The sequence below is a fragment of the Anguilla anguilla genome, chromosome 10 (assembly GCF_013347855.1).
Source record: "Anguilla anguilla isolate fAngAng1 chromosome 10, fAngAng1.pri, whole genome shotgun sequence".
Classification (NCBI taxonomy): domain Eukaryota; kingdom Metazoa; phylum Chordata; class Actinopteri; order Anguilliformes; family Anguillidae; genus Anguilla; species Anguilla anguilla.
The window spans coordinates 35,967,808-35,980,219 of NC_049210.1; the positions used below are offsets into that span (position 1 = coordinate 35,967,808).

The following is a 12,412-nucleotide window of genomic DNA, read 5'->3' on the forward strand; positions in this document are numbered from 1 at the left end:
CCTCTCCGTTCTTTACCTGCTGAATGTGCAAGCAAATAAAAGACAACAATCAGTTTAGTGTACCTCTTTGATGGTACTCATGATGGTTTTCCTCCTCAAACATCCTCTAATGTTTTTAAATGTAAGAGACAGTTCTGTTAATACTGCCTAATACCTGACCCTGCCTTTGAGTCACCGGTCCAATCAGAAGAGCACCTGATCTGAGGCGCCAGACGCACAGGGAGGCAGTTCAAACACGCAAAGGTTAAAGGTTAAAGGTTAAATAAACAAAGGGACACTCCAAGCTCTCTGACCGTAAGCAGTCGCATGTTATTTTCAGAACAGCCGTTGATGTCTATCAGCGTGAACGTGTCAGCCCCCCGCCTGGCCCCACCCGGCCCCGCCCGGCCCCGCCCACTCACTCATGTCGTAGAACTGCTGCCAGAAGGCCTCCATCCAGCGCTGCGTGTCCTCCTTGCTGTCGGCGCTCAGGGTGTGCGTCACGTCCTCCCCGCCGTACTGGTTGCTGATGGAGATGCTCTGCGCTTTGCTGTGACGTTCCTTCTCTGAGGAGCGGATCCTCGTCTCCTGTGGGACACGCACACACACGCACACACACATTAAACACTCACTACATTTAAGTATGAGACTACTTCTTCCATTTGTTTAACGACTGAATTATAGTTGTAAAACAACTTGTGGATATCTGCAAGATTAATTTAATTGGTTTATACAAATACATATATATATATATATATATATATATATACTGTATATATACCTGCAGCTACTAACATTTTATCCCTTTATGCAACCAGGTATTTACTGTTGAAACTATGCATGGGAATCTTACTCAGTTATACAACAGTTATAACATGTTTGGGATGTAAACCCACAAACTTCCAAATGACTCATTTCTGCAGCCCTATCGGTCCATGTTACCGAGACTCCACAAATAACTTGGATAATTTCTGACAGAATTAATAATCATTGTTGCAAAAAAAAAAAAAACATTAAAAATAAAAGAAACTCAAACGTGTGAGGCCTTTGACACTCACAGCCCTGTCTCTGAGAAAGATGAGATTCTCTTGTGATCATCGCTCGTTCCCAAACTACATCTGCAAGTCTGCGCTACACTGCCCCCTACTGGAATGAAGAGGCCTGCAGGCCATTTGTAATAGAGGAGACGAATGGTTGTAGGAGGCTGGCAGAATGACAGAACTCCGAAAAGCGCATTGAATATAACAAGCTGAACCACAGCTTCATAATGAGGAACATGGCACTCACTGTTGTGTATTCTGGCATAAACTCCTATATTTCTGATAACTCATCCATTTTCTTAACAAATACTCTCATAGAGAACAAATTTCTTATCTAAGACACATTACCCATTTACACCCCTATTTAGTGACTAAACTGGCCATGACCTTTGTAAAAACAATATCTATTAATATAAAGTCAGTCACAAGATTTATTATAAACTTGCCAGTATATGACTGAAGCAGTTACTGTGCTGTGACACTCCACCACCAGCAGATGGCAGCACATGGCAGTAAATCTGCTAACAGCTCCCCTTTCATCCACACGAGCAGTGAGAGGGGCTGAGTAAGGATAGCTATCCGGAAGCCTGGACTGATGAAATTGCACAAATCCCCTCAGGAATGCAAGCGAGGCGTTTCTTTAACGCTGGCGCTATTCTCGTCAGTGACTCAAAGAAAATAACATTTCTTCGATGATTCTGCGGTGACCAGCTGATGAATGAGAGGTGAAGAATGAAGATGTGTCTGTACTTTCACAAACCAGAACAGGAGAGAGGGGTAGAGGGGAGAAACGACTGTCAGACCCATTTGTGTAGTCACACTGCAGATGCCACTGGGACATATGAGCTTGTATATACACGTGTATGTGATTCTTGTCCGGTGCTGCTAAATAACCCTTCGTGAAGTGTATACAATGAGCTCACTGGTCAATGTGCATCCTGCAGCTGTGGAGCCGGCTGTCAACACCTAGGAACACGCACTGCAAAGCGCTCTGGCTCCTGAGCTAAAAGACCCCCCAGCCGTAGATTACTGTCAAACAACGGGAAGTCCGTCTTTGAGACTCCTTGCTGTAAAGCTCAGATTCTACCTTACACATTCAGTCTGTACCCACTGTTTGGTAGCATGAGACAATGGATTCGATCAGTGGTTCTCCTTCATCTACAATTAATATGTTTGAAAAGAGGTTGGCAATTTTAATTTTGATGAAGCTAGAGAAACTGCTTCTGAAGCTAAAAACAAACACAATAATTCAACTGTGAGCCAAAGTCAAGGATGAATATGTATTGAATCCTAAGTGCCTGTGTTAAAGTCTGACCTTATTGATGGCAATGGTGCAGACAGGCTCCACTTTGGCCTCCACGTCCTCTTGTCTGTGGTAGCAGAAGAGGTTTGTCCCTTTCAGGACACCGTAGATCTTCTTCCAGCCCTGAGGCTCCCCTCCCAGCTGCTGTGAGAGAGGGATAGTGTTAGAGGAGCAGGCAAAGAGGGGGCGGTTTAGCGATATGAGCAGGGAGAGAGGGTGGTTTAGGGGTACGAGCAGGGAGAGAGGGGGCAGTTTAGCAGTAGGAGCAGGGAGAGAGACCAGTTTAGAAGTAGGAGCAGGGAGAGAGAGCAGTTTAGCAGTAGGAGCAAGGAGAGAGAGCAGTTTAGCAGTAGAAGCAGGGAGAGAGAGCAGTTTAGCAGTAGAAGCAGGGAGAGAGACCAGTTTAGCAGTAGGAGCAGGGAGAGAGACCAGTTTAGCAGTAGGAGCAGGGAGAGAGAGCAGTTTAGCAGTAGAAGCAGGGGGAGGGGGCAGTTTAGGGGTAGAAGTAGGGAGAGGAGGTGGTTTAGTGGTAGAAGCAGGGAGAGAGGGGGCGGTTTAGGGGTAGGAGCAGGAAGAGGGGGCAATTTAGCAGCCGACCGGGGGCAGAGCCCCTCAGGTAAGCACGGGTGCTCCACACTCACCTTCACCTTCAGGTAGCCGCACATCATCTCCTGAGTCATACAGTGAGGCTGCGCTGCCAGGCGACAGCACATGCTGCCATAGAGTGGCAGCCAATAAGAGCACTCTTCTGTGAAAGAGGGGGGCGGAGAGAGAGAGATTTTATTTCATTATCATTTGTGATTGTGGCACTTATGGGAATTATTAAAATAGAAACCTGTTCATATTAGCTATTAATGCTGCAGTAAAGATTTGTCTAAGTGATGTGTTGTGTTTGTTTTTCCTCATTGCCAGTTTAAAATTTTTTAAATATAATCTGAATATAATTGAAGAAAGACTAAATCACTTTGAATCGTCAATTAAAAACAAACAAAACAAATCAAAATCCAGTAAAAAACCAAATCTCATTGCTAGAACTGGCTGAAAAACTTCAGTCTCTAAAACCAAAAAAACAAAATGTCTTGAATGTCTGGAAAATGACTATTCCCTGTGCCAAAAACAACACTGATAGTGTGCCCGGAACATGCACAAACACAGACAAACACAAACACAGACACAGACACACACACACACACACACACACACACATACTGTACACAAACACACACACACCACATACACATACACACAGACACACATCTACACTACACTACACTACACTACACTACACACACACACACACACACACATACACACAGACACAGACACACACAGACACACACACACACATACGCTACACACACACACACACACACACACACACAGCTCATTGTGCACACACACACACACACACACATACGCTACACACACACACACACACACACAGTGCTCATTGTGTAGGGTGTGAGCTCACACTGCCATAATGAGCCACAGCGATTCTCGCATTCACCTCCCCCCAGTCTATTTGTACACTCCTAATGGTACTTCTCTCCTAATTGGAAAATGAAAGCGTGCTGTAAGCAATGCAATGCTGCAATTCCCACTGGGATCTTAAAGCTTTGTCTCGTTCCCATTCAACAATCAGGCTTGTGCAAACAAAACTCGGTCAAATTTGCCAGAAGTACAATGAGCTAAGCCTGAAAGCATAAGCATATACAGACACACCCTCTTTTTGGGAAGAATACACAACATGGCCAAAAGTATGGGGACATATGATGTCCAACATGCCATCAAAAATTATGGGCATTAATATGGAGTTGATCCACCCTTTGCTGCTATAACAACCTCCACTCATCTGGGAAGGCTTTATACTAGATGTTGGAGCATTGCTGCAGGGATTTGCTTCCACTCAGCCAGAAGAGCATTAATGAGGTCGGGCACTGATTGGGCGATTAGGCCTGGCTCGCAGTTAGCTTTCCAGTTCATCCCAAAGGTGATTGATGGGGTTGAGGTCAGCTCTCTGTGCAGGCCAGTCAAGTTTTACCACACTGTTCTTCCACACAAAACAATTTCTATATGGATCTTGCTATTTGCCTGGAGGCATTGTCATGCAGAAACAGTCAAGGGCCTTCCCCAAACTGTTAGGGAAGCACAGAATCATCTAGAATCATACAATCTATGCTGTAGTACTAAGATTTGCCTTCACTGGAGCTAAGGGGCCTAGCCCAAATCATGAAAAACAGACCAAGAGGTGTCCAGATACTTTTGGCCATATAATGCATGTCTGAAAGAAGACGAGAGAGCAGAGGAAGAAAGAAGAGATGAGGAGAAGAGGAGAGAAGAGGAGAGGATTTCTCACCATTTCCAGAGATGGAGAGGTCGTGTGTGCGGAAGCTGTCTTGGACGTGCGTGAGAGTCAGAGACGCGTGTGCAAGGAGGTGGTACTTCGGACCCCTGCATGGACAGACAGACAGACAGACACAGCCAATGACTCTAGGATTCTGACTCAGAGTACACAACCAGCATCTGCACCCTAATCCCCACACCCAAGCCTGTACTAGTCGGTGGTTTTCAGGATTTTAATTATCCTGTGTCATTATTGCTTCTTTTTGATGTAAAGTATTTTGTCTCCAAACAGAAGTGCAGGAGGTCAGGCACGGTGTGTCCATTCTGTACAGACATTCACATCAAGTGCACTTCTGATTGGCAGCCCACTCAACGGCCTCAAGTCTGATTGGTTAAAATGTAAATGGCATGTGAACTGCAAAATAAATGTAGTCTCCAAATGACCAATATCAAACCCTACTACAATTGACAATATAAGAACTTTGCTGCTAAAAAAAAAAGAAAATTTAATCTCAAATGAATGATAACATTTGTTTTGGTTTATTTTTTGATATATAACTGTTAAAAAAAACTAGAAATATCATTGAATTATGTTCAAAGTATAAAAAAGCAACTGCATATTCTATGTTACAGAGGCATGGAGCGTGATCTCGAGCTCAGCGGCCTGTAGGTGGGTGGGGCTGGACGGCGTTTGACCGGGTGAGTGTCGGGCAGCGGGCGGGGCCGGTACTCACGGCACAGAGGGCACGGGCAGCAGCAGGGTGGCGCCCCCGCCGTTGGTGACGGGGCTGCCCCCGCCGGGCTCCAGGGCGGCGCGAACCTTCTTCCCCGACGAGCGCCCGAGGGAGCTGCTCAGCTTGCTGGCCAGCTTGCGCGGCGTGCTGCCCCCCGAAAACTCGTCCTCCGTGCAGCAGCTGTACAGCTCCACCTTCAGCTCGAACCCGGGGCCGGCCTCGCTACTGAGTGTGCAGTGTACAGACATACAGTCACACACGCGCAGGTACATACACAGACACACACACACACATACACACAAAGATATATACACACACATATACACACGGACATAAATATACACACATAGCCATATATACACACATATACACACACATATGCAAGATATACACACAGACACACACACAAACATATACACACATATACAGGCATATATACACACGTATACATACACACACAAATGCAAGACATATACACACAGACACACACACACACACACATGCACATACAGGCACAGACACACAAACATGTACACATACATGCACACACCCATACACGCACACACACATACCCACGCAGACACGCACATACACACACACGCACAGACATACACGGACACACAAGCACACAAACGAACGCACAAACACACGCAGACACATTAACACAAAAAGCGATCTGTTAGAGAGGGACTTCCGGGAACGCAGCATTCAGACTGAGACGAGCGATGGACTGCGGGAGAAGCAGAGGAGGCGGCAGACACTCACAAGACGATGGTGTTGTCGAAGCAGATGTCCGTGAGCGTCCGGTCCACCACCACCATGTCCGTGTCGTAAATCTCCCCTCCGAGATGGAGCAGGCAAAACACCGCACAGCGGTGCAGCTCTGAGAGAGAGAGAGAGAGAGAGATGGGGGAAAGAGAGAGAGAAAGAGAGAGAGAGATAGATGGGGTGAGAGAGCAAATGAATGAGTGTAAGTCACGGTCCTTAATACATGGGAAACAATGTATAAAAAGACGGGAGACATTTTCTTGCCATAGATCTAAACAGCACCTGCTTCTGCACCTGTCTGTTCACCAGGAGGAGGAACACATCTGTTACAGCTCAGCTCCGTGTCTCCCGCAGAGTGTGTGTGTGCTGTGCGTGTGTGCGTGTGTGCGTGTGTGTGTGTGTGCATGTGCTTGTGTATGTGCGTGTGTGAGCATGTGTGTGAGTACGATGCGTGAGGGAGTATGATATATGTGTACAGTGTGTATGCATGACGTGTATGTAGCATGGTGTGTGTGAATACAATTCAAGTGTACAGTGTATATGTGAGTGCGCATGTGGTGTGTTTGAGAGTATAATGTGTGTATTGTGTATAGTGTAGAGATGTGAAGAATGTAGTACACTGACTGTCAGTCTTTGTGTGTAGGATACCCGCTGTATCAGTCTCAGGTGCAGAGGGCCCCGACAACTCCTCCCCCTTTTAGCACTCGAGACGACCTTGACTAATTGCCTGGCTAAAACCCGACTGAGTCTGCTACCTGTCTCTGCCACCCCTCATTAATATGCAGATTTATGCAGACTGATTCAGGGGAGTCCTTTGGTCCAGATGCTATCTGTTTGTTTATTACGCTGGGGTGGATTCCCAAACCCACATCAACACAGAGAGAGGGAAGGGAGTCTGGAACAGCATCAAAAAAAAAAGCTTACAAAACCGACACCGCGATGAAAAACGGCAAACGTGTTAGCCTCGCTCGTCTGGCCATTCTTACCAGCTGGCGCGTGTTGTGAAATCTACACATCAACCGTGTAATAGGCCAAAGATGGGATTTCATATCAAACATTTTATATAATCGTGGTCAAATCTGCCTCAGGTGCATTTTTTTATGATGCAGTCTGAAGCCCCGCCTCCTATCAAAAAGGGGGCCGGCCAATGCTCACCTCCTTTGTTCTTGAAGTACTCCGTGTCCTTCCACATGAGAGGGATGCGCAGGTCTGCAAGAGAACAGGACAGGAAGTCACAGGGTGCATGCGAATCCTCACGGCACAGCGGTTACATCATAACGACCCAACACTGCGCGCGCACCCAACATCTGACTCACAAACTACAATATGTAACACAAAATACAATACCAGGTCACTATTGTGTGCCAAAAGGAAGTTGACTGTTGCTATATTAGTGTGCCTGTATGTGAGCGTGTGTGTGTGTGTCTGTGTTTGTGTGAGAGTGTTTGTGCTTTTGTAAGTGTGTTGGTGTGTCTGAGGTTGTATATCCACGTGTTCGCGTAGCTGAGTGCGTGTGTTTGAATCGACTTGTTCTTGGCTGGAGGGTACCCATCAGAGTACATTAAATTAACTTATATCTTCTTGATTGCACTCCCATTAAATTCTGCACAGTGCCTTCTCTTGCACTTGTGCAGTTTATGACGCATATAATTGAAGCGAAATGAAGTCTTGGACAAGCAATAAAAAAAGGTTGCAAGTGAGCATGCGCGCCTGGGGGTACAAATGTGTGCGAACCACAAATCAGCTCATTAACCCCCTACTTCCACACGCACGCACACACACGCATACACACACACACACACACACATGCACACACACACGCACGCACACGCACACACACACACACACACGCGCACACACACGCACGCACGCACGCACGCACACACACACACACACAAACACACGCGCACACACACACACACGCACGCACGCGCACACGCATGCACGCACGCACGCACACACACACACACGCTCACACACGCACACACGCACACACACACGCATGCACGCACGCACGCACACACACACACACGCTCACACACGCACGCACGCACACACACACGCTCACACACGCACGCACGCACACACACACGCACACACACGCGTGGTAAGGGGCTGTACCCATGGAACCCCTCTCCGGCATATGTGCCGTTTATCACGCTCCTGTAATTACCACGTTCACCAGAATGCAGCTCAGGGGCTCCTCGGTGGGGGGCGTAACTGAGACCTGGGGCCTCACCCTGCCCACCCTGACACATGGGGGGGCAGGCTCATTCATCACTGTCCCACACCCCCCCAACCCACCCCCCCCGCGTGCGACGGGCGGCATCTCCCATTAGACGCTGATGAGAGGTGACAGACTGCAGGGTGCCGTAGAGGCAGTCAGTAATGAGGAAATTACAGACAGTGCACTGAGGGGCTTAAAAGGGGTGGGTGGGTTTGGGTCTGTGTGTGCGGCGTGTGTGTGTGTGTGTGTGTGTGTGTGTGTGTGCGTGCAGGGTGGGAGAGGACATGGTATAGTGCGGAGGACCTTGGAAATCTCTGCCCTGCTGAAAATTCTGAGGGGTCAGGAGGATTCTGGGTAAAGAATTTGATTGGTGCGAGAGTATGCAACATACTGAGTGTAAGGGAGGGAAGCAGCACCCAGACAGACACTGGCCAGGATTTTTACAGGGGTCCACATTTCCAACTTTGCCAGAGGCCAGTTATGTCAGACATTGCTCTTCTCAAACAGAAGATCCTTACATGAATGTTCAGGCTGTAGAACAACACTGAGCTTCTTACAGCGGAGAGAATACGGCCAATCAGAACGAGATTCAGCACGTACCTGAAATAGCCACTTTGGCCTTGCAGGGGAGTCGGTCGTCCATGGGCCCAGCGTCTGACGACCTATGGCAGAGAGAGAAAGTCATTTCCTCTTCCTGTCGCTAATGATTCCACTCAGAGGCCTGTTCATACCTACACTACACCTGAGGCCTGAACTGTGGTGTTTTTATTTGTTGTTCTTTTTGCATAAGTGATACATGACTGAAATTGTGAATCATGCAGGCTGTAAAGACAATGACCATGCACACACATTCTCATACACACACATACACACTCTTACTCACACACACACACACACACACACACGCACACACTCTCCCACACACGCATACACACACACACACACACACACATACACACTCTCTCTCACACACATACACACACTCTTACTCTTACTCTCACTCTCACACACACACACACACACACACACACACACGCACTCTCCCACACACGCATACGCATACACACACACACACTCTCTCTCACACACACACACATACACACACTCTCACTCACACACACACACACACACACACACACATACTTCCTCCCCGCCCTCCTCTCACCTCCGTGCCACCCTCTGCATGACCTGCGCCTCCTTCATCCTCTGCAGCTCGGACATGTAGGCCATGATGCGGGCGTTGCAGGTCAGCAGGCTCTTGGCGGCCTCCAGGGCCTGGTCCCGCTGCGAGCAGGCCGCCAGCAGCTTGCAGGCCCCGTCCCGCATGCGGATCTCATAGTCGATCTTCTTCTGGATGTCGCTGTCCTGGGAGAGCGAGAGGGAGGAGAGTGTTACCGCTCTGTCTGGAGCCAGGCCCCCTATGGGGGTGCCCATTTCACTATTAACACTTTAAAAATCACAACAGCCTCTTTCACACTCCAGAGATAGAAACCTCTTCCCTCCTTCTATACATTAACCCTTTAATGTCTAACATCACAAATGCTCATTCTAATGCTGATGTCACTGCTCTGAATTTTGAAGAAAAAAAACAACATTCCACAAAAACTGCTCTTCAAAGGGTTAAACCAAAAGACCAGTTGAACGTCCTCGACAGTGAAGGACATGAGGCTTCATCGAGCACCGAAATGGGAGGAGCTATCGCATGCACAGTAATGATTAATTTACAGTGAGCCAGATTAATCAGTGATTGACAGCTCGTAGTAGCACCACCCAACCCATGATGGGGTAGATCTAAGTTTGCGTTCCCATCACTCTTGTTTATCTGGTCTACAGTCCTGTCCCCCATCCCTCTCCCCCCGGCGCCCCCCCAGAAAGCGTTTTGGTGTCAGTGTGCAGCGGCGCGTGGTGGCGGTAAAGCGGGTAATAAGGCGGAAAACGCCGGGTGGCCTCCCACCCTCTACTTGCCCCCCGTCCGGCGCACCGGCACGAGAACGCTGAATCATTAATGAGGACCCTCCACACGCTGAGGGAACACCATCACAACCGGTTACATGCAGCAACTGTCAAAATATAGACACCCCCCCACCCCCACAAACTGCATGTTTCAGGCATGAGCCGTCCAGAGGAATGTGTCCACAGACCCACCCCCCCACATCTGCCAAAAACGCCCCCAGTTCCTTTCAGAATAACGCACTTCACATGCACCCATGCCGGCTTATCAAGGGCAGGAGAGCTACCAGGGGGTGGGGGGGGGAAGGACGGAGGGTGACGGAGGGATAGAACAGCTAGAGGAAGAAAGAGCTGGTGACACACACGTAATGGACAAGGGACACGCTGTGTGAAAACTTCACCATGGTATGCTAGAAATGACACACTTTCAAAAAATAAATTTTGCTCATAAGAATTATTTCAAAAATCTGAATCATTACATAATAATTTAAACATACAAAACAAAATGATGTATACTGCGTCTGCAAAGTGTAAGGCCGCTGTGTGTATATCCATGTCCAGTGTATGATTAAGTGTTATTTCAGATGCGTGGTTTGTGTGTATGAGCGAGAACAGTATAAGAGCCTCTGCTTACTCTCCCCAGTCTGTCAGACAGACCAGTTCCCAGGGCACCCGTGCTACACTCTCCACTGGGAGAAATTACCGGACCGGCCTCACCAGAGATCGCCAGGCACACAACAGCAGCCTATTAACTGCTGTCAGAGCAAAGCCAGAGAAAATGAGAGAGAGAGAGAAAGAGAGAGAGAGAGAGAGAGAGAGAGAGAGAGAGAGAGAGAGAGAGAGAGAGAGAGAGAGAAACAGTGAGAGAGAGAGAGAGAGACAGATATGCATTTGTACAATCACTTTGTTCCGTTACTTTTCTTTGTTATCTTTGTTATATGTTTGACATGCTCCTTGCCATGTTTTGGCAACACGAATGCAAATTTTGTCATGCCACTTTTAATTTGAGAGAGTGAGAGAGAGACACAGCAGAAAATAGGGAGAGGTGACAGCAGCTCAAATCCAGCATGGTAGACGACTTTAGCGTTGAGTGCCAAACATTTTTTCCTTGATTGTCCATGGAAGCATTCCACTAGCATTCCCTATCCCATCCTGCAGCGTCCTGCTGGCATCTCGTGTTGCCATGCCAACTCCCCCCCCCCACACACACACACACACACTCACCCTCCACATCAATGTTTTGGAGCTCGTTAGCATCAAACCTGCGTTCCAATTATAACTGAAGAAATGCCACACACAGCTTTAAGCCCCCACCTCCCCTTTCATCTTCCCTTCTGCTCCATCACCCTCCCCTCCCTCCAACACGCTTCACTCCGCTGAGTCCAGAACTTACTGCTCATTACTCTCTCCTACAGAGAGGTCCGCTCCACAGCGCTTAGAGAGAGAGAGAGAGAGTGTGTGCGTGTGTGTGTGTGCATGTGTCTATGAGTGTGTGTGTGTGTCTGTATGTGTGTGTGTTTGTGTGTGCATGCACATGTGAGAGTGTGTGTGTGTGTCTGTGCGAATGTGCATGTGTGTAATAGTGTGTGTGTGAGTGAATGTGTGTGCATTGTGTGTGCGAGTGTGTGTGTGTGTGCGTGTGTGTGTGTCTGTATGTGTGTGTGTTTGAGGCAGCGGGGAATCAGCTAGAGCCTTACTTCACACCACGATAAGCGATGGTGAATTTTACTTAGGAAACGATTAATTTTACCACCAGCTGCTCCAAAGGATGAACATAATCCTACGGCCCTAGGAGACTAGGGATTCATGTGCTTCCGCAGGTCATGAACACCTGCATGTTTCTCTCGCATTGCAAATCATCAACACGACTGCGAGACCGTATGTCTTCCATTCAAGAGTCATTCATAACCGCCAAGCTACGCCAGTCTAGGAAAATCAAACCAGTAGTAGAGACAGAGCTAAGCAGCTAAACGTAAGAACACACGCATGAACATCTTATCTGACCGCACACACACAGAAAAATCTTCAAAGGTGGGGAGGGAGGGCTGAAATTATCTTCTCCTGTCCT

The 12,412-nt window shown here is 47.9% G+C and overlaps 1 protein-coding gene across 9 annotated transcripts in view; it reads right to left on the bottom strand.

The window, feature by feature from the left end:
* Positions 1 to 12,412, bottom strand: part of rtkn (rhotekin) — a 72,986-nt gene that overhangs the window by 9,712 nt on the left and 50,862 nt on the right. For 6 of the 9 annotated variants that reach the window (XM_035378917.1, XM_035378923.1, XM_035378924.1 and 3 more), the window contains 9 exons: positions 9,560 to 9,759; positions 8,995 to 9,056; positions 7,323 to 7,376; positions 6,165 to 6,282; positions 5,400 to 5,624; positions 4,679 to 4,773; positions 2,964 to 3,070; positions 2,335 to 2,466; positions 402 to 567 (listed from right to left, as the gene is read on the bottom strand). In XM_035378917.1, coding sequence (XP_035234808.1) covers positions 402 to 567; positions 2,335 to 2,466; positions 2,964 to 3,070; positions 4,679 to 4,773; positions 5,400 to 5,624; positions 6,165 to 6,282; positions 7,323 to 7,376; positions 8,995 to 9,056; positions 9,560 to 9,759 — 1,159 coding nt within the window. The remainder of the gene's footprint in view (positions 1 to 401; positions 568 to 2,334; positions 2,467 to 2,963; positions 3,071 to 4,678; positions 4,774 to 5,399; positions 5,625 to 6,164; positions 6,283 to 7,322; positions 7,377 to 8,994; positions 9,057 to 9,559; positions 9,760 to 12,412) is intronic. The other 3 variants (XM_035378919.1, XM_035378925.1, XM_035378920.1) reach the window with 2 other exon arrangements.